Raw genomic sequence first — 23320 nt, forward strand, 5'->3', positions numbered from 1 at the left:
AGACAACTGGTAAAATACTAGGCAGAATTCCAAGAATCCTCCATGCCTCTCTGGCCGCTTTGCTTCTGCAGTTTAACTGGTGTCTGCCTACGTGTACTCATTTTCCTACCACACTAGAGAACGTCTGGCTCAGCTGCTCCCCCCTCAAGTTTTCCTGTGGTTCCCCTCAAGCTGAATCATACATTACACTCTTTTTGCAAATATCTACAATAGAAACTCTCTGGCATAGAGATCATATCTTCTTTACCTTTTTATCTCCTTTACCTACCAAAATACCTGGCACATTAGAGGTACCCCATTAATATGTTAAGTGAAGGTTTGGTGAGATCATTTTCTTATACATCACTACTTCATAGCAAAAAGTCTTGTTTTTATCATCTTTCATGGTAAATAAAGTTTCCTTCTTTTATAAGATTTGTAAAAGAAATTTTTTAAAAGCTATGTTTCTTTGTTTTTAGAACACTGTCATGCTTTTCAAAGGAAGTACATCAAGATCATCTGAAAAACTTTTTCCAGCCTAAAAATGGGCAACACTTCCCCATCACTGGCTCCCACTCCCAGCCTTCGATTCGCACCAGCCTCACGCACTACAGGGAAACATTTGAGTGAGCCACTATTAATGATAAGTGTGTACCATTCTGTAACTTCCAACAGGTCTGGGGAAGAGACTGAAACAGAGGTAGACCCAGATTCTGGATCTGCTGTATATAATGCTGTGTATTTTATCAGGTAAAGACAGTAACAGTTCACATGCAAGGTCCTCTTTTTCTTTAAGAGTAAAGCATCTTAACTGAAAGCACTTTAATACATTCATTAATAAAACATTAACTATATAATAAAGACATAACTTACAAATGTTGAAATAAAAAACATTCACTTTATATTTCAAATTTCATGGCAAAATTTATGCAAAAATAAGCTTAAACTTTTATGTATTTTACGGATTCACAGAAAGACAGCTGCAAACAGTCAGAACAGCCAAGCCAACTCCCCAAGAGCATCTTTTCCTTATTGAACCTTCTCAGAGCATGCATAATGAAAGCAATCCATACTCCCATGAAGCACAAAAAGTTAAGCAACACCGAGGCAAGGAAAAACAAAGCTGTTTTGAGCAACCCATAACCAAGCTGCTAAAACAAAATATTCAGGACCCACAGTAACACTGGAGTCATTAAGAAGTTCCTGTCCTCTTGTCTCATTTTCAGCGTGCACTTTCTGGTAATGCTCCGACAAATCAATAGCAGTTATACATCTTTTCATACATAACGGACAGATGAAACCCTGTGAAATAACAACTTTTAGGACGATATACACAAAAAGTTATTTATGAAACAAAACAGAGACAATGAAAATAGACAACCAGGAAAATAATTAGTATATCTCTTTTTAGTATATGGAAGGGAAATCTTCAAGTAGTAACTGTACAAAGGGTGAAAGACTGCTATCCAAAGTAGGACTCTGAAATTAGTTTCCATCCTTAATGCTATAAATTCCCATGGGTCAATTTTATTGTAGTAAACAGTTGCTTTTGTTGCAATCTTATTATTCATTTTGTTTATGATACTTTGTCCTTATTTATGTGAGAGAGCTAGTATTGGCAAGCTAGCTGTTATTTTGGATCAAGAAATGATTGGCAGTTTTAACAAATATTTTTATGTAAGATAATGTTCTCAACAAAAAGTTCTTATAATGAAAGCAATTTTCAGTCTTCACCATATTCCACAAGCTAAAGATCCCATTCTTGCCCACACCCACAATTCCTAGCAGGTGATCCCCTCTTCTAATTTTATGAGCTAAGTAAAATTGTTTTAAAACACTCTCCCAAACTCCCCATACCTAACAATATCTGTCTTTTAAAATATGGGCTGTTACACTGATCTATGGTTTGCGGTTTTGTCAGAGAGGAACAGTAAAAGGATAAGAGAATAAAGAAGTTGAGAGCGTCAGGGAGAAAGTAAATTAAATGAAGACAGTGGTGAAGGATAATAGGCTACAAAAGTATGTCATGAATTTTGGTGTCAAAACCAGATATGGGTTTCAGTCTCAACCAATACTGACTATGTGACTTTTTAAAAATCACTTTATTTTGCTAAATGTCAGTTTCCTCACCTATAAAATGGAGCTAATATTAGCATCTATTCATCTAGAGTGTATTCTACAGTGTATTCCTTGCCTGAGAAATTATACTGCTGCTGCTACTGCTAAGTCACTTCAATCGTGTCCAACTCTGTGAGACCCCATAGACGGTAGCCCACCAGGCTCCGCCGTCCCTGGGATTCTCCAGGCAAGAACACTGGAGTGGGTTGCCATTTCCTTCTCCAATGCATGAAAATGAAAAGTGAAAGCGAGGTCGCTCAGTCGTGTCCGACTCTTCGCAACCCCATGGACTGTAGCCTACCAGGCTTTTCCATCCATGGGATTCTCCAGGCAAAAACACTGGAGTGGGTTGCCATTTCCTTCTCCAGTGCATGAAAGTGAAAAGTGAAAGTGAAGTCACTCCATTGTCTCCGACCCTCAGCGACCCCATGGACTGCAGCCCACCAGGCTCCTCCACCCACGGGATTTAGTGCTCAACAAATATTAACTGTCGTTAGATGTATGGTTAGAGAGTAAATGAAATGAAGACAAGAAAGGATAATAGACTGTAAGAAAAAAATAGAAATTAAAAATCTTAAATAATCAACAAGACCAAAGAAGTTAAGAAGTATGACTATGAGAAAGTTTTTGATAGGACAGGTAGTTGATGTAAGGTATGCAGAGATAGGATTTCAACATGCCAGATAAAACTGTTCTCTCTGATAAGAAAATTGGAGGCACTGCCATGGCCTTGAGGAACCAGAAAAGTAATAAATACCACTGGCATTGATAACATTAAGAACTGAGAGGCTAAGATGTTCCTTGAGTCCTTAATGTCACTTAGGATCATAGCAAGGAAGAAAGACTATAAACAAGATTCCAAAGTGAGACACAAGACAGGTTAACAGTTAAGAGCTAGTTTTGGGCTTGAATCCTTGAATCCTAAGCTACTACTCTTAGTAGTTTATATGACCTTCAATTTCCTCATCCATTAAATGAGATAAATATAACACCTACTTCATATGGGAAATCTCAGGAGAATTAATAAGATAATATATGCTAAGTCCTTATCACAGCATCTGATACAAAGAAAACATTCAATGAATGATAGCTATTATCTAATATCATTGTTCCTTTTGTTGACAACCCTTAAAGGAGATCAGCCAGGGGATGAAAATAAGTAACATGAATTCACTTTTTTTTCTTTTTACTGATGAAAGGGATGTCTTCCTGGAAATCACCGTCCCAGGTACTAAAACTACAGAACAATCCTTTTTTTTAAAGAACAATGCAATGTGGGTTTTTTTAACCATAGTATCTTTATGCTGCCTGCCACACTTTACTTATTTCTTCACTGTAAGTTTCCAAATATCGTCATTCAACCATTCATTCAAAAAGTATTTACTGGGTGTGGTTACTACATCATTATGCTATGGTAGTGAGAACACAATGGTAAAATAAAGCAAAGACCTCATCCTTAATAAGCTTATAGACTTCTTGAAAAAGTTGCAAAAGAAAATACACTTCATACCTCACTAATCAGAAAATCCTATTAGAACTATTGGATTGGCTAAAAAGCTCATTCAGTTCTTATGGAAAACCTGAATGAACTTTTTGGCCAACACAATTTCTTCAAAATATATTGAGAACCTGAGGATCTCTCTCCATCATTACTGCCCTGATCCAAACCACCCTCAAAGTGTATATGGATCACTGCAGAAGCCTTCCAACAGTCTCTGCTTCTATCCTTACCCCTGTGAAAATGTAGGTAACTTTTGTCATTTCCCTGATCCAAACCTTCCAATGACTTCTATTTCAGCAAGAGTAAAACACTAAAGTCTGTACAAAAGCCTCTAAGGCCTAACATGAAGTGGGCCTCATTACCTCGCTAACCCAACCTCCCTCCACTCACTGTGCTGGAGCCACTAGCCTCTCGGCTGTTTTTCAACATGGCAGGCATGCCCTCACCTCAAAAACCTGTTCCACATGCCTGCAACATGCTTGCTCCAGAAAGCCACATGATTCATCTCCTCACTTCATCCAGTTCTTTCTGAGCTATCCCCTTCTCAGAGATGTCTTCCCTGACAATTCTATTTGAAATTGCATCCACCCAAAACACTTTCTATTCCCTTTTCCTTGCTTTATTTTTCTCAGTAACACCAACTGTCTCCCTCTGTATGTTTTAGGTTTTGCCTGTTTCCACCCAGTGGAATCTAAATTCCATCAGGATAAAGGTTTTTCACTCACACCATACTCCAGCATCAAGAACAGTGTCTGGCTTCAATAAATATTCGACAAATGAATCTCACAATAACAGTCATTAGCAAAAGGATGGGTAGAGGACTTTCCTGGTGACTCAGATGGTAAAGCATCTGTCTACAATGCAGGAGAACCCAGGTTCGAGCCCTGGGTTGGGAAAAGCCCCTGGAGAAGGAAAAGGCAATCCACTCCAGTACTCTTGCCTGGAAAATCCCATGGACAGAGGAGCCTGGTAGGCTACAGTGTATGCGATCACGAAGAGTCAGACACGACTGAGACTTCACTTTCACTTTCACCAAAAGGATAGGCAATATTTTTCCACAAAAGCACATAGAAGCAGCATCTGTCTCACATCAGAGTCAAGGAAAGTTGACAGGAAAAAGCAATTATCTGCAATGAGACTTGAAGGATAATCAGAAGTTAACCAAGAAAAAGCAAGACCAGGTAAGGCATAGAGATTAGCACACACAAAAGTTCAAAGATAAGAAATAACTTGGCACACCTCAAAATCAGTTCATTATGCCTGGATCAGAGAAAATAACATAACCACACATATAAGGTCAACAGATTTCCCACAAAAGTGAAAATTCAATTCAAGTGGAAAAAGTAACATTTTCAGCAAATGGTTACTACAACAAGGATATAGAAAAATGTGGTTTCCATACCCACATGGAAGAAATGAAGCTCAACCACAATTCGGACCATACACACTAATTTAAAATAAGTCAAAGACTGAAATGTACAAGCTAAAAGATTTTTTAATCTTTCAGTCTTTTTTAAAATGAAGTGTAGTTGATATATAATATTATAAGTTATAGGTTACAACATAGTGATTCACAATTTTTAAAAGTTATAGTCCATGTATAGTTATTATAAAATATTGACTATATTCCCTGTCTTATACAACATCTCCAAGTAGCTTGATTTCTTTTTAACCAGAAGCCAGCATAGGATAGTTTTGCAACCTTGAAGTAGGCCAAAAATTCTGTAGTACCCAAAAAGCAAAAGCCATAAAAGAAAAGGCTGACAAAACTATTTCTCTTTGACAGACACCATTAACAAAATGAAAAACAAGCCACAGACTGAGAAAAAAATATACACATCACATATTTCTGATTGTGGTGTAAGGCCTAAAATTAAGGCCCAATACACACTGCTTTGACAACTAGTCAAACTAGAAGGGCTTCAAATACCCTAACTGCAAATTCCCTCGCCACTCTGTTCCCACAGATAAGGTCCTCTATCCAAACAGCTTCTTCTCTTCACAAGGCCTGTTTATCCCTAAGCAGCAGGTTTAGCTCCCTGCCAGCCCCTGGAATTACTCAAATAAGCCAATCACATCTCCTGGAGGAATGGGATGGGGTGGAGGGGCCTTACCTCCCTGATACCATATGGTATATACACCTGACACCAGAATGCCTGCCTGTCCCAGCCCCTGATTATTGATTTTGTTCCCAAGTGCAATTCCCATGTGGCCCTGCATGGCACGCAGTGTCCTCTTCCCCTGGTCTGTGAGCATATATAACTATCTACACCGATCTCATTTGTCTAATTATGTGCTGAGCCATCCCCATAGGAATGAACAGGAATCCTTCCCTCACCAATGGAATGAGTAGGAGGCAATCAAAACATTGATAAAAGGATAAAGAACTCTTACAATTCATTAAAATATAAAGATAAATACTCCAATTCTCAAAATGGTTGGATTTTCAGTTCCAGACAAAATGAAACAGCTACATTTCTCTATTCTTCCTGCTAAGTACAGCTGAACTCTCTAGGCATTATATAAAACACAAGAAAAATAAAAAGCTGAAAGGTAAAGAGAAGAAGGCAGATCAGTTAAGGTCTCAGGAGCCAAGGATTGAGACAGTGGTGAGTACTCTGGGTTTTCTTTTCACTTCATGTATTCTGGACTGTGTGCTGGCAAAGCCAGCAACCTGAACGCTTCAGTGGACACTTACTAAAAAAGCCCTAAGAAAAGTCTTCTCTAGCCACTTGAGCAGAATCTGATGTGTTATTTGCTGGTCATTACCAAGTGCCTTCAGTAGGTACTAAGGATGGAAGCCAGATTAGAAAGAGATCAAAGAGTAAACAGAGAATATGCTTTGGCAATGTGATATACGAAATAGTCTAAACAATTGTCCTGATGAGGACAAATGATATAAGATATCACATTACATTATGTATTATCCATGATGTATATCTATTACAGACTGAATGTCTGTATACCCTAAAAATTCATATGTTGAAATCTTAACCTCCAATGTGATGAGATTAAGTCATGAGGGTGGACTCCTAATGAATGGAATAGGTATCCTTATAAAAGAGACCCCAGAGGGTTCTCTTGCCCCTTCTACCATGTGAGGATGGCTTTCTTTATCCAGGAAGCAAACCCCATCAGACCTAGAATCTGCCAGACCTTTGAACATCCCAGCCTCCAGAATTGTGAGAAATGTTTACTGTTTAAGCCTCTCAGTACTGTTGTTATAACAGCCTGTATGTAGATACTATTTTATATATCATGATGTCTAATAATATATGAAATATGATATAAGTGAGTACCAAACCAGGGCACTGTTTTGTTTCCGACTATTTCTTTAAAATCCTGGAGACCATGGTATTTCAAATTCCATTTAGATGGTCGCTAAGGGCACAATGTTAAAACCTAGAATTTGTTCAAAGTGGGAAGCCAACCTCAGGGTAAAAGGGAAAAATTAAAAGAAAAAGAGAAATTGAGAGACACGGTGAGATTTCAACTGAAACCTTAACCAGTTAACACCTGAGCACTGGGCAAATGGGAAAAATAACCTCTGAGAATTCATAATCACTAATAGCTCTCAATTAGGTTAGTACCTGGAATTTACACTTGTTGGTAATATGAAAAATTTCAAGTACGGAACTTAATTTAACAGAGTCCCAGGTTAGAGCCACCTCTAGAACAGTATTTGTATGTTGATGGGAAAAATTTATGTCACAGGTAAAAACCAAAGTTGTAGGAAAAGAGATAAGCTGAGAATGTGAGAGAGTATGGAATCCAAAGCACAAGAGAAAGGACTGAAATTTGACAGGAAGAGACCTGTCTTCCACATACTGACGAAATAAAGAGAATAGAGACTAAGGCATAGTTTTAGTGACAAAATGAGAACATTCTTCTAATGATTCCTTTTCTCTCAGAGGGATAGAAGGAGACTGAGAGAAGGCGGGAAGAAGTTGAGACACACGAAAGGTTTGAGGACGAAAGAGAGTACAACTATCACAGTAGAAAAGGAACACTAACACGAAAATACAGCGGCATCACCAGGCACTGCTCATTACCACTGCAGACTTTTTGTGTCTGGTCTGAATGGGGTCAACAATTATTACTAAATTCGTTTCCAGGGTTACAACTGAGCTTTTTGAGCTTATCAAAAACACAGTTTGGAATGTTTTCCTCAAACTTGCTCTTTATACAGTTCAACTGATCCCTTTCTTCTCACTCAGTCTTGTTAGATCTTATGGTTAATAAACACATACATGAAAGACAGATGGGCAAAAAGAGACAAAATAGAGAGATGAATGGTAAAAAGACATACACAGAAACATACACACAGAAGACTCACCAACCAAGAGATGGGGAAGAGCAGGGAACAGGGAGCTGGGTAGGTGGCACAGCTGGGCCCAGAAAAAGGCAACTGACAAAAACTGTCAGATCAGAAACGTGAGTGTGTTCGTCTCTCAGGGGCAGAGTTATGGATGGTTTTTATGTTCTTCTCTCATCTAACCTTTTTCTATAATGAGTGTATATTATTCGTTAAAAATAATGATAGTAATAAAGTAACTTCTATGGCTGACTTCTCAAAAAATGAGTTATTTTTTTAGACTTTCTCCATTAATTTTTAAGAAGCTATCAAACATAAACATTCTTAAAAATTATAAATGAAGACATATAATGTATAAGTATCATAGCTTATCTAATTTTTCATTAGCTTAGCTGTTCACGACAGTACAAACACATAAGTACTTACTAACTGGTAATTCTTTACAGATTTTTAAATCTTAACATTAAGTTGAGATGACTTTAACATTAAATATAAATTGTTGATATTATTTTTTAGTCTTAATATACACTTTTGCAGTCTCACAACAAAGCACTATTATCTACCTACAGTGTAGACCCAATTCGTAAGAAAGATTTATGAGATCTTTTGCTACAAAAGTTTAAATTACCAAATGTTACTCCAAACATTTGCTGTTTTTCCTTAAATAATACTTAATCTTCTCATACCTCCGAAGAGCTTTCATGATTGACATCCACTGTGTTTACAGGAGCTGCTGATGAATCTAAATCTGAACCTTGAGAGCCAACTCTCCCAGGAGTCTGAAACACAAGCAGAAAGAGGGGGAAAATCAAAGGAAATGTCAATAATATACTCATAAGCTATATAATGACTAAATAGTAATCAAGGCTAGCCTTACACAGAAAAGGAGATGTCCTCTCGATAACAACAACAAACTGCACTAGAAGCTCTCCTTTATTCAAGACTGAACCTAATACTGTATCAGTATCTCTGTCTGCATTCTCTCAGGTTTAGTCTTTTTAAATTAATAAAAAGTTTACTTTTATAAACCTTCTATTTTGATTGTGCTTTATCATCTTCACCTCACTTTCACAGAGTATCTTATTTAATCATAATGACATCTCTGAGAGATGCAGGGAAAATGTTTTATCTATAGATGAGAAAACAGATTCAAAGCAACTAAGGGACTTCTCAAAATTGTACTGTTAATAAAAATCAGAAAGAAATAGAACCAAAACACTGTAATTCTAATTTCCCTTGCATTGCTCTCCACTATATCAACTGAACTACAATGATTTGAGAGGAGCTAAAAAGAGCAACACAGGTCACATTATCTAGTCACCCACCTATCTACTACCATGCCAACCATTACCAGTCTGTCTCCAATATTTAACATTCCACCATCAAAGATACAGTTTGGAAGGTTAAAGGTCTTTTTTCCTCCTGCAACATTATTACTCATTATACTTAGGTGTGACCTTAAGGGAACTGGAAACCTCCTAAAACATCAGGCAAAAGACAGGAAAACTACAGGACTACAGGGAATAGAAAACCTGCTCTGAAAGGACTTGCATACCGATTGACTTGACCTGAAAACCAGGGCAAAAACACCAGACTGAAAAGTGCATGGACCACACAGATTCAAAGGGAAAAGAAAAAAAAGCCACAGCTAACTGAAGAGGTAAATAAAACCACTAACATGGAAAAAAGAAAAGTGTACGGACCATAGGTGAGGGGACTCACCTACTCACCTGGAAACACCTGCTATAGAGAAAGGAACTAGCTGGCACGCTCCACAGGGTCTGAGTCACTGGAAGGAGCCATTTTTGTGATCTCAGGCTGCCTTGCTACACGAACACTGGCAGGCACCATACGGGAATCCTCCACCCAGCCTATCGGCACCAGTGGGAGAACACTGCACCTCAGCTGGGTCTCACAGCTGGCCAAGCAACCGCTCCGCCCACCAGCACCCTCACTGCAACTGTGGCCCCACCAGCTGCATGCATAGGAGACTCCCCTTAAGCACCTGGCTCTGGTGGCCAGGCAGGACTGTGCTTCTGAGACCCACAGGACATCTCCTAAATAAGGCCACTCCCTCTAGACTAGGAGAGACCACTGATATACCTAATATACAACAGTCAAAATAACCCTGAAAAAGAAGAAAAAAGCTGGAGGTATCATGCTCCCTGGTTTCAAACTGTACTCTAAAGCTACCAAGTCTCCCCTGGTGGCTCATTTGAGGTCTTTTGGGAAATCAGAAATGTGGTGTGGAGATACAGGGTGTTAAATTAAGTTTCTTTAATAGTCCAGGAAAGAGATGATGACATCCTGAACTGAGTTAATGACAAAGAAGATGAAAAAAGGATAGATTAAAATTTGTGTAGGTGATTGAATTAACTTAGTGATTGGCTGTTAAGGTTAGGGAAGAGAGGAACTAAGTAATATCTCTGCTTTTGAATATGCTATTTAGGTTGGTCATAACTTTCCTTCCAAGGAGTAAGTGTCTTTTAATTTCATGGCTGCAATCACCATCTGCAGTGATTTTGGAGCCCCAGAAAATAAAGTCAGCCACTGTTTCCACTGTTTCCCCATCTATTTGCCATGAAGTGATGGGGCTAGATGCCATGATCTTAGTTTTCTGAATGTTGAGCTTTTAGCAGGAAGCATTAGGCTAAATGAAATAAGCCAGAAATAAAAGGACCAATATGTATGACTCTACTAATATGAGTACCTAGAATAATCAAATTCATAGGGACAGAAAGTAAAATAATGACTACCAGAGACTACGGTAGGGGGAATAATGGTAGAGAGTTTCAGTTTGGGAATGATAAAAACAATTCTGGAGATAGGTGTAATGGTTGCACAACAATATGAATGTACTTAATTCCACTAAACAGTACACTTTAAAATGATAAAAGTGCTAAATTTTATGTTACCACAATTTTTAAATTTTAAAACTAACTGAATCTCAAGCTAATGGTATAGTCACACAGAGAACTATTTCAAGTGTTTTAAGAACAGTGTTTTGACTATATAGCCTTAGTGAGCTATAGTACAATAACAAAAAGAACTGTAAGTTTATTAATAGCAATGCTAGTATTATTAAAATTATTATACATATATTTTAGAAAAAAATAATTATGTCAAGGTTAAGAGCCAAGACATTCACTATAAAATTTTAAAATATAAACTCAAAGAAGGGGAAATATTTTATAATATTTAATTTGACCTCATGTTGTTTTGCCTTTTTTTTTTTCCTCTTTTTTTGCTTTTTAAATATCTCTCTGCGTATGCATGTATATCCTAGTTCTTATCTTCAATGCTTAAAAGCAATGACAACACAGAAGCAATAAGTACCCTAAGTGCCCAGACAGTGGTACTTAAATAGCATTTCCCATTAAAAGGAACCAGGACTCTAGAGAAATGGATGAGTCCAGCCTGGAGGAGAAATCTTATTAGATGAATCTGGGACACGTTGTGCTATAAAGGAAGTAAGTTATCAAATACTTAACAGGGTCCTGTCAAAATGACAAAGCCAACTTAAATGCACTTCCACTAGGTAAAGCTGGGACAAGGTGCACATCAAAAAATCACAATGGCTTCAAGTAACTGAAACCCACTAAATATATATAAATTATTGAGTTCATGAGGATTCGTATTAAAAAACCCATGAGTTCAAACTAAAAAGACACTCAGTGATCACTATTAGAGTATCAACTCTTATTCTGAAAATTCATAATTAAAGAAAAAGAATTAAGCATGTATCCTGACCATCTAGTATACACTGATGTTCCTGGCAACCAAACAGTCCGGGTTTAAACTGAAAAGTTCTTTACAGAAAAATATCAGCTAATATATGTAGAAGAAATAAATATCTAGAAAATCAAGTTTGCAACTATTGATGAAATCAGTCTTTCCAACTTGTGGTATCATAAAACTTTTCCTTAGATAAGAAATTTTTCTGTCCTTTAAACTATTATATTTCGTATTGATACTTCCGTAACACTCATAATACAAGGAAGAAGAAAGTGGTGGTAAACTACTACAGTTAATGACCGTCAATAAGTCACACCTACTTTTTAATGCCCTTGTAATTCTCATGCATAATCCTCTCCCATACGGGCTCTGGCCATGAGACTTGCCTTGCCTCATGGTAGTCTAGCAAATAAGGCACAAGTAGAGTGCACAGTGGGATTTGTTCACTCGTTGCTGGAAACTCCTCTATCACCACATAAGCCCAGGCTAACTTTGGATGCATGTGACCCAATGAATACTACTGGCAATCTGACACAGACTATGTTAGAGTATCATCCCAATCAAAGCTGTATTAGTAAGAGATGGGAATACCAGACCAGCTGACCTGCCTCTTGAGAAGCCTATATGCAGGTCAGGAAGCAACAGTTAGAACTGGACATGGAGCAACAAACTGGTTCCAAATAGGAAAAGGGAGTACATCAAGGCTGTATATTGTCACCCTGCTTATTTAACTCCTATGCAGAGTACATCATGAGAAACACTGGGCTGGAAGAAACACAAGCTGGAATCAAGAATGCCAGGAGAAATATCAATAACCTCAAATACGCAGATGACACCACCCTTATGGCAGAAAGTGAAAAGGAACTAAAAAGCCTCTTGATGAAAGTGAAAGAGGAGAGTGAAAAAGTTGGCTTAAAGCTGAACATTCAGAAAACGAAGATCATGGCATCTGGTCCCATCATTTCATGGGAAATAGATGGGGAAACCGTAGAAACTGTATCAGACTTTATTTTGGGGGGCTCCAAAATCACTGCAGATGGTGACTGCAGCCATGAAATTAAAAGACGCTTACTCCTTGGAAGGAAAGTTATGGCCAACCTAGACAGCATATTCAAAAGCAGAGACATTACTTTGCCAACAAAGGTCCGTCTAGTCAAGGCTATGGTTTTTCCAGTGGTCATGTATGGATGTGAGAGTTGGACTGTGAAGAAAGCTGAGCGCCGAAGAATTGATGCTTTTGAACTGTGGTGTTGGAGAAGACTCTTGAGAGTCCCTTGGACTGCAAGCAGATGCAACTAGTCCATTCTAAAGGAGATCAGCCCTGGGATTTCTTTGGAAGGAATGATGCTAAATTACTCCAGTAATTTGGCCACCTCACGCGAAGAGTTGACTCATTGGAAAAGACTCTGATGCTGGGAGGGATTGGAGGCAGGAGGAGAACGGGATGACAGAGGATGAGATGGCTGGATGGCATCACTGACTCGATGGACATGAGTCTGAGTGAACTCCGGGAGTTGGTGATGGACTGGGAGTCCTGGAGTGCTGCAATTCATGGGGTCGCAAGGAGTCGGACACAACTGAGCGACTGAACTGAACTGAAGAGGGACCAGCAGAAGGATCATTCTGCTTAACCTAGCCCCAACTGTTGATCTACAGAATATAGAGCAAATAAAACGTGTTGGGTGCCGTGCCAGCGTGAGGAATCCCACCCGTGACAAGGTCATGCGGCAGAGGCCTTAACGGGCAAGGCGAATCAGGCCTCAGGTTTTCCCCCTGGTATTTCCCAAGCATGTACCCCCCCCAAAAAAATAAGAATATGCCTGCCTTATTGTATCGTACTTTTCTACTTTTCTGACACTCTCTGGAAAAAGTTAATTCAGGGCTTCAGTCTCCTGCAAAAGAATGTCTCGGCTTAAAACCCCCTCTGATAACTCTCTAGCTTGCCTAACAGGTTCCCCCGACCTCTTACAGCTTCTGAATTGCTTGCAGCCCCCCAACCGCGAGAGGCACAAAGCTTAAAAACATCTTAAAGACACAGAACCTTTTCTAAAGAGCCAAAAATCATACTGGTGACAGATTTCACTGTTGACTCAATGATTGCTGCCAGGCCTCCATATTCTTTATCTTTTAGGCACCTGGGAGGATGTTAATCAACGTAAATGGGATATGGAAAAAGATATATAATACTTTTGATGTTAGCAACACTAGACTTTTGAGTTAATTACTTATCTTTTGTTAAAAATCACTGTACTCCTCTTACTTGTTATAAATTGCTGTATCTTTGCTATGTAAGAATGTAACTTTATTTAGTGTTTTCTGAGAGTGGCACCAGACTTTGAGAACACCACAAATAAGTCTTCTGGTTGACAAACCCTTATGAGAAAAAAGGCTGTAAAATATTAATTGGCCCTTTTGGCCGGAAGATGATGTAAATCACCTAAGACTTGTGTATACAACTAGGTATGTGGAGAGAAAAGCCTGGGTTTGATAAGAGTCTGGGCTGCTAACGCTGCATAATTTTGTATTACCCATTGATCTCTATGTACAATCAAAAAGGTATAAAAGGCCTTTCTAGACAATAGTGGCTGGGCAAGTCATTGGAAGGACTGGTTTCCCCCGTGTCTCCTCTTTACTCTAATTTCAGGCTGAATTCCCATCTGGGGCGTGGAGGCTTGCCATGTTTACTTACTTGCCCCGGCTTCTAAGATCTGTAAGAGAGAGAGCCCAAGGCGGGGCACCCTCCGATATTCAAACAGACGCCGGTGGCCTAACGTAGATGGTGCAAGCTCCTTGTCTGGAACTTTATTGGCTTTCCACGTAAACCAAGTTATTCAGCCTCTTTTCTCCACTAAAATTTCCTACTATACTATTTCCTCTTAATCTCTTTATATTTCTAATTAAATAAACAAGTTTTTCCTCGCCAACGCCATCCCCGCTTCGAATTCCCTGGATCCACCGGGGCTGGACCCCAGCAGCTGGGTTAAAGCCAAAGCTTGGAGATGGTTTATTGTGCAGCAACAGATAGAATTTGGAAAGGGGCATGGCAACCTACTCCAGTATTCTTGCATGAAAATCCCATGGACAGAGGAGCCTGGTGGGTTACAGTTCATGAGGTCGAGAAGAATCAGACACACTTCACAACTAAAGAGCATCACAACAGATACAATTAGATACAACAGATATAGTGCTGTATCGTCTCCACAAAAGAAAAGGAATCTTTTTGAGGATGAGAGCCCTATAAGACTGAGGTATTTATCAAATTTCCTAGTAAGGACACAATAAAAGCATCCACCCGAGTTTACTACACAATACTTCTCATACATTAGAAATAATTAACATAACTCCTCCAAGATTTACATTATTCTCTTTTCCATAGATTCTTTTTTTAACTAAGTTAAACAAAACTCTTGAGATTCTCTTGGACTGCAAGGAGATCCAATCAGTCCATCCTAAAGGAAACCAGTCCTGAGTGTTCACTGGAAGGACTGATGTTGAAGCTGAAACTCCAATACTTTGGCCACCTGATGCAAAGAGCTGACTCACTTGAAAAGACCCTGATGCTGGGAAAGTTTAAAGGCAGAAGGAGAAGGGGACATCAGAGGATGAGATGTTTGGATGGCATCACCGACTCAATGGGGATAAGTTTGAGTAAACTCTGGGAGGACAGGGAGGCCTGGCGTGCTGTGGTCCACGGGGTTGCAAAGTGTTGGACACGACTGAGCAACTGAACTGAACTGAAGTTAAACAAAAGACTAGAACTAAACTGCTACTCTAGTTTTCAGGGTATCTGGGTAAAAATCAAGATTTTTTTTTTCTCTTTGACAATACTCTTGTGGAGTGTTGGAAAACCATCACTCTCAAATACTGCTTGTGTTGGGAGTGTTGCTGTTTAGTCATAAAGTCATGTCCAACTCTTTTGAGACCTCATCCTCTGTCCACGGGATTTCCCAGGCAGAGTGGGTTGGAGTGGGTTGCATTTACTTCTCCAGGGGTCTTTCCAACCCAGGGATCAAGCCTATGTCTGCTGCACAGCAGGCAGAATTTTTTTTTACCACTCAGCCACTGGGAAAGTGTAACTAAATCCAAAACTGTATATACTCTTTGACTCACCGCTAGGAAATTACCTAGTCGACAATTTCATTGAATGATCTTGTATTCAAGCATGTACATATACAAGCATGTCTACTGCAGTGTTATGTGTCAGCAAAACTGGAAACAAACTAAATGTCCTTCAACAGAGAAATGATTAAACTTTAGTAAGCCATATAATAAAATATAATGTATTTATTAAAAATAAATAATAAAAGAGGCAGTTCTGAAAGTGCTGATACTGAAAGCTCTCCAAAATATATTAACTGGAAAAAAAAAATCCAACTCTTAGAAGAGTATGATCATACTGCATAACGTTAACGTATAAATGCACTAAAACTTTGTGGAAAAATATACAAGAAGCTATTAGGAATGACTACTGGAAGGACTTTCTACTTCTCACTTTATAGCTTCTATGCTACTAATCCTTAACTCCTGTCTGTCTCAAGCTTCCCATTAAATTTGTCTCTTAAGTCCTTTCCTGCTTGCTCTCAAACTTCAGCCTTGAAAATGATCACTACTACTCTTTGCTCTAATCTCCATTGTAACTCTAATGCCTTTAAACTTGTCTTATAACTCATCTTTGTAATTACTTTACTTTTCATCCTCTGAGTTCCTTCTCATTTCTATACCTTCTTCTTAAAACTGAATATATCCTGATCTGTACCAAATCCTGATGTAGAAGGACTTCTGCAATATGACCTTGACCCGCCATATGACTCCACTGATATTGTTCTATCCATCATAAATCCATGTACAATAGGAAGCTTCTTTAAAATCCATGTACAATAGGAAGCTTCTTTACATATATACCACATTTAATCCTAATTCATTTATACCAGCTTTCAACTGAAAACAAGTCCTATTCTTTTAAATGTAAGCAATTCCACCTAACCTAGAGTCATCAACAACTTTAATAAGCATGCAAATAGTCACCCATGTTATTCAGTTATTAATGCTGAATTGAGAGCAATCCCAATTCAATCTTTGTAAGTGTTCTCTAAGAGGCTTTATCTCCCTTGTTGCACCTGATTCCAGCCCACTCCAAAATTTCTAGAGTGCCAGCACACAATACACTTCTGCATCCTAAGTCCCCCTGTCTAACCTAGTGCTATAGAACTTTAAAACAAAAATACAGTGTGCCAGAAAGCAGGGTGACCAACATGACAGTAGCGAGCGTTCGCTGTGCAGCCGCGCCCGACTGTGTGGCCCCACGGATAGTCCGCCAGCTGCTCTGGCCATGGGGTTCTCCAGGCAAGAGTTCTGGAGCGGGAGACCACTCCCTTCTCCAGGGGATCTTCCCGATCCAGGATCCACTCACGGTATCCTACATGGCAGGCAGACTCGTTACCATCTGAGCCGCCAGGGAAGCCCTATCTAAATACAATTGGCTCTTGCTTTCAGCATAGCATGTCAAGGGTTCCAAAAACAAAAGTGCATCTAAATCTAGGAATACTGATTCAGAATATAGTAGTTAGAGTCACACAGACCTACATGCAACTTCCAGTTTACCTACTTGGAAGCTTTGTAAAGTCCCAAATTCCCATTTGCAAAGTAGAGCTAATAATGTCAGCCTTATGGAACTGTTGTGAGGATTAAATGAAATAGCACATGGAAAATGTGTAAATCAGCACCTGGCATTTGTCAGATCTACTATTAACAGTAGATACTTCAGTTCTGTCATCAATCTTATCTGACTCTTTGTGACCCCATGGACTGCAGCATGCCAGGTTTCCCTGTCCATCACCAACTCCCAGAGCTTGCTCAAACTCATGTCCAATGACTCAGTGATGCCATCCAACCATCTCATCCTCTGCCTACAATCTTTCCCAGCATCAGGGTCTTTTCCAATGAGTCAGTTCTTTGCATCAGGTAGCCAAAGTATTGGAGTTTCAGCTTCAGCATCAGCCCTTCCAGTGAACATTCAGGATTGATTTCCTTTAGGATGGACTGGTTTGAACTCCTTGCTTTCCAAGGGACTCTCAAGAGTCTTCCCCAACACCACAGTTCAAAAGCATCAATTATTCCACGCTCAGCTTTCTTTATAGTCCAACTCTCACATCCATACATGACTACTGGAAAAACCACAGCTTTGACTAGATGGACCTTTGTAGGCAAAGTAATGTCTCTGCTTTTTAATATGCTGTCTAGGTTGGTCATAGCTTTTCTTCCAAGAAGCAATTGTCTTTTAATTTCACGGCTACAGTCATCATCAAACTGATCACATGGACCACAGCCTTGTCTAAATCAATGAAACTACAAGTGTAGGGCCACCCAAGACAGATGGGTCACAGTAGAGAGCTCTGACAAAATGTGGTCTACTGGAGACGGGAACGGCAAACCATTTCAGTATTCGTACCTTGAGAATTCCATGAACAGTATGAAAAATAGACACTTACATTAGAGCACTGCTCCTAAAAAAAAGACCTAGAATCAAGATTTAAAAGCTGGAAAACATCTCAGAAATCACATTCCAACTGTAACACTCTGTAGATGAGGAAACAAAGTTCCAGAAAGTAACTAGAGCTGGCTTACCTGAAATCACTACACTATCTAATGAGAGAGTTACAATTAAACCTTAGGTTTCCAAGTCCTAACTTGGATATCCTTACTATTGCAAATATTTCTTGGCCATCTCTCTTGAGATTAAGTATCCATCAAGACACTTAATTTCTCTAATCTCAGCTTCTTCAATGACAAATTATAGGTATAGGACAAGATCATGGGTCCTTCTAGCTCCAAAATTCTCATTCCATGATTCACATGGGCCCTAAACTGGCTAACTTAAAAGCATGCCCATAGAAACAAGGTCAAATATATTTCCAATCTTTATATATACTTTAGCTTTCTTGTAGATACTTTCAAAACTCTACATTTAGTTACTAATTATTAATAGTTACATGAAAGCAGTCAAGTCAGGAAAAAAAGTAGCCAAGTCAATAAGAGAGACTATCAAAACTAATTACAAATTAAGTTACTTGTAACTAAATTGGGTTTACAAACATCAAACGATTAACTTGATACTAAGTGAAATGAAAGACTTTAATATCAAACAGTTTTTAAATATCTAACATATAATTAAAACTGATCTACATATTTTAAGCAAGTTTAGACTTGCTTGATTCAATAAATATGGTCTTGATTCAATAAATATGGACAGACCAAAAAATATATCAAAATAAGAATTCATAGTCTAGTTCTAAAAAGAGACCTTTTTTTTTTTTTTTTTTTTTTAAGGCATTTGCTACCTATCAGTGAAAGGTTGTTGCTGAACCACAAAAAGGCGCCGGGATTCTTGGCCTCCGGAGAAGAATTCAATCCGGGGCCAGAGACAAGGTTTGATCGCTCAGAGCTTTTGTGTAATAAAGTTTTATTAAAGTATAAAGGAGAGAGTGGTCATGTATGGATGTGAGAGTTGGACTGTGAAGAAAGCTGAGCGCCGAAGAATTGATGCTTTTGAACTGTGGTGTTGGAGAAGACTCTTGAGAGTCCCTTGGACTGCAAGGACATCCAACCAGTCCATTCTAAAGGAGATCAGCCCTGGGATTTCTTTGGAGGGAATGATGCTGAAGCTGAACCGCCAGTACTTTGGCCACCTGATGCAAAGAGTTGACTCACTGGAAAAGACTCTGATGCTGGGAGGGATTGGGGGCAGGAGGAGAAGGGGACAACAGAGGATGAGATGACTGGATGGCATCACGGACTCGATGGATGTGAGTCTGAGTGAACTCCCGGAGTTGGTGATGGACAGGGTGGCCTGGTGTGCTGCGATTCATGGGGTCGCAAAGAGTCGGACACGACTGAGTGACTGAACTGAACTAAAAGGAGAGAGAGAAAGCTTCTGACATAGGCATCAGAAAGGGGCAGAAAGAGTATCCCCTTGCTAGTGTTAGCAGAGTTATATACTCTCCAATGAATCAAAAGAATGTCTGAAGGTTGTAAAGACCTCACCACACCTACTCCCACAATTTACATTTTAAAATAACAGGATTAGCCAGAAAGTTTAATCCAGAGACTGTCCTCCGGCAGGATACATTGTTGTTATATAATCTTAAGGAATGCAGAGGGGGAGAAAAAAGTTTGTCCTTTCTTCCTCCTTGAGAATTCCAGACCCTTCTCTCCTTAGGGACCCCTAGACTTCTTCTCAACCTGCCTAGGAAATGACTCTCTCATTCCCCCCTTTTCTTTTAGGAGAATTATGTTCCCAAGGGAAAGGGGCGTCGTTTTCATTCCATAAACACTTCCTGCTGTTTAGGGGCGTGGTCCCTAAATTGTTGAGCAACATATTCTCCTAATCCTAATATTGAGGGTCTCTGATCCAGGGGCCCCAAGTAATAGTTGGAGGAGGCTGTGGCACTTGTAGGAGCTTGGACAACCATTTGTAACTTAAAAGCTTTCATGTGACAAGAAACAAATCCAATTACACAGTTACAGATGCAGGGAGCAAACAGCAAAAATAGAACAATCAGAATTATTGTAATTAAGATAGTTTTCCACCATGGGGACCTAGTTAACGTCTCCCAAAGTGAGGCAACTGAGGCTTCAGGAGCATCCACAGCCTCAATCATCTTGTTCATATGTTTAGTAAAATGAGTAACATTAGTGCTTGTATCAGGTATATATGTACAGCACTGGGTTTGAATAATGGCACAAGTTCCTCCTCGTGCAGCTGTCAGAATATCTAAAGCCAATCTGTTTTGTAAGACCACCTTTCTAATTTGTCCTTGTTTAGCATTAAGAGCTGAAATAGCTTTTTGAGACTCTTGTAATGCCTGTTGAGTAAAATTGGCCAAAGCATCCACTCGTACCATAACTGATAACATCCACTCATAGCATAACTACTCCTGTCTGGAGTTCCCAGAGAGGGAACAAACACTTCAGCCAAATAATCATACCAGTGAAATACAGACCTTGCCTACTGAGTTTTAAGGTGTGGTAAATTAGCAGGTTTTGGAAGCTCTGAAAATATAAAGCCATGAGTAAAAGACGTGCACCTGCAGCAGCCTCCACCAGGGCACACAGGCGGGGCGTCAAGGGTCCACACAGGCCCCCTCCTTGTCTCTTGGGGCTCCTGGGGTGCTGGGGCCACAGTGCTGCCTCCACCCCAATCACAGCCCACACTCCCACTGCCTTCCTACCACCCATAGTGAACCACTTTTCATTGTTTAAAATACTCCTGAGAGAACTAGGAAAGAGAAATAATAAAATTTCCTAAAGAACCTGTTGGCCATCTTAAAAATTCCAGAATGTGCTGAAGAACTACTATGTAAAATTCCAGAATCTAATAAAAATTCTAATCTACTGGCTATGAATTCTTGTTATAGAAGATATCTAGAATGTCAGTTTCAAAGAAGTAGAACACAAAATTCATAAAATTAAAATCCATCCTGAGTAGTATCATCTGTTATAATGCAAAAATCCCTGAGAAAGACTATCCAGATAGCAGATGACTTGTAATTCAGGTTCCCAAGGAAACAGCCTGGGATGGAAATCTGCAAGTGGGTTTACTGGAACGAGCTCTCAAGAACACTTGTGCGGGCAGAGGCAGCGCGACTGGCCCAAGCGAGAAGCTGAACAGTGCTGCTGTAACACAGTGGTAGGCAGTCTCAGTAACCCTACTATGAGTCCTAAAGCTGGAATGACCCTTCATACTAGTCTCCAACAAAGAAAAGAGGATGATTCTTTGCATCCCTTCATCTACCAGGGATGAAATGTAGGCTGCTTCCAGGAAGGGGACATAAACTTGGATGAGGAAGCCATGATTCCAAGCAATTAAAAGAATGTGCCTCTATCCTGATGGGGGATCTATGTCCCACACCAAAGTGTCCACTGCAATAAATGTACCTTACTTGTATCTGCTGCTGCTGCTGCTAAAAATCACTTCAGTCATGTCCAACTGTGCAACCCCATAGACGGCAGCCCACCAGGCTCCCCCGTCCCTGGGATTCTCCAGGCAAGAACACTGGAGTGGGTTGCCATTTCCTTCTCCAATGCATGAAAGTGAACAGTGAAAGGGAAGTCGCTCAACGTATAAAGGGCTACACACTGGGGAAAGAGTGGGGGGGGCAGGGAGACTCAGTAGAAAGAAAACACCCTATATCTGGCAGCTGTGGACACTGGAGGCAAGAACACGCAGAAGCAGGGCCAGATTAGTCTGAGCTGTCCCCAGAGGAGGTCTAGAGACCAGCCCTGCCCTAGTATCGGAGGGCCTGCTAGCTAGGTGGAGAGAGGCACGCTGCGGTTCACGGGGAGGGGGCGGGGAACAACGCTGACAGCTGAGACCTGAAAAACATTTACTATTATTCTTATATTTTTATTTATTCTGTGGCTTGTTCTGGATTTTTTTCCTCTCTGTTGCTCTGGTTGTTTTTATTATTATCTCTAAACATTTGAGAACTTTATTCTTAATCACACTTTTATTTCCTTTACATACGTCTATGCTGGCTTTCTGCGGTTCTGCGGGGTTTTTCGTTTTTTCGTTGTTAATTATATGAACCTTTTTTATAGACGTCTATTGAACTTTTTGCTTTCTATCTTTTTATGTTTTTCACTACGTCTGTTAGTTTGTCTTCTTTGCTTTATTCCACAGTTAGCACTCTGTTCTGGTCTTGTTTGCTGTTTTGTGTTTTAGTTGATTTTGTTTTTAATTGGTTGATATTTTCGGTTTCATTTGCTCACCAGGTCACTCTTACATTTTGTCTTTGGATTGTTTTGGTTTTGTTGCTGTGTATGTATGTCTGTGTGTATGTCTGTCTGTGGCGGGGGGTGGGGGGGTGGGTATGTTCCTTTGGTTTTATTTCTATTTGTCTGATTTTGCATTTACCATTTGTCTGTGGTACATTTTTTATTTCCTAGTTTTTTTGTTTCTTTTTTGTTTGTTTTATTCCCTCTTATTGCCATTCCAGGAAGAATGAAGAGGCTGTCACAAAGAGCTGAACACAACTCAGCAACAACAAATTGCCATAACAAACAACCTGTGGGATCTTGGTTCCATGGCCAGAGATCAAGCCTTTGCCTCTGGGGTTACATTTAAAACCAAAAATTTAAGACTGAAATCTAAGACTAGAAACTATAAAACTCTCAGAGGAAAATACAGGCAGAATACTCTTTGTCATAATTCACAGCAAGATCCTTTATGACCCACCTCCTACAGTAATGGAAATAACAAAAATAAACAAATGAGACCTAATTAAAACTTAAAAGCTTTTGCATAGCAAAGGAAACCATAAACAAGATGAAAACACAACCCTCAGAATGGGAGAAAATAGTTGTAAATGAAGCAACTGACAAAGGATTAAATCTCCAAAATATACAAGCAATTCATGCCACTCAATATCAGAAGAACAACCCAATCAAAAAATGGGCAGAAGACTTAAACATTTCACCAAAGATACACAGATAAAGACATACAGCTCATAAACACCGCTTATTAAAACAGAAATGCAAATCAAAACTACAAAAAGGTATCACCTCACACCAGTCAGAATGGCCAGCATCAAAAAATCTACAAACAATAAACCGTTGGAGAGGATATGGAGAAAAGGGAACCCTTTGCCCAGTGGTGGGAATGTAAATTGATACAG

General features: G+C 39.5%; 1 protein-coding gene across 1 annotated transcript in view; it reads right to left on the bottom strand.

Annotated features, from left to right (window-relative positions):
• Window positions 1-8749, bottom strand: part of EEA1 (early endosome antigen 1) — an 86211-nt gene extending 77462 nt beyond the window's left edge. The window contains exon 1 of the mRNA XM_068971410.1: window positions 8600-8749. Coding sequence (XP_068827511.1) covers window positions 8600-8749 — 150 coding nt within the window. The remainder of the gene's footprint in view (window positions 1-8599) is intronic.
• Window positions 8750-23320: the final 14571 nt, after the last annotated feature.

The sequence above is a fragment of the Capricornis sumatraensis genome, chromosome 4 (assembly GCF_032405125.1).
Source record: "Capricornis sumatraensis isolate serow.1 chromosome 4, serow.2, whole genome shotgun sequence".
Classification (NCBI taxonomy): Eukaryota; Metazoa; Chordata; class Mammalia; order Artiodactyla; family Bovidae; genus Capricornis; species Capricornis sumatraensis.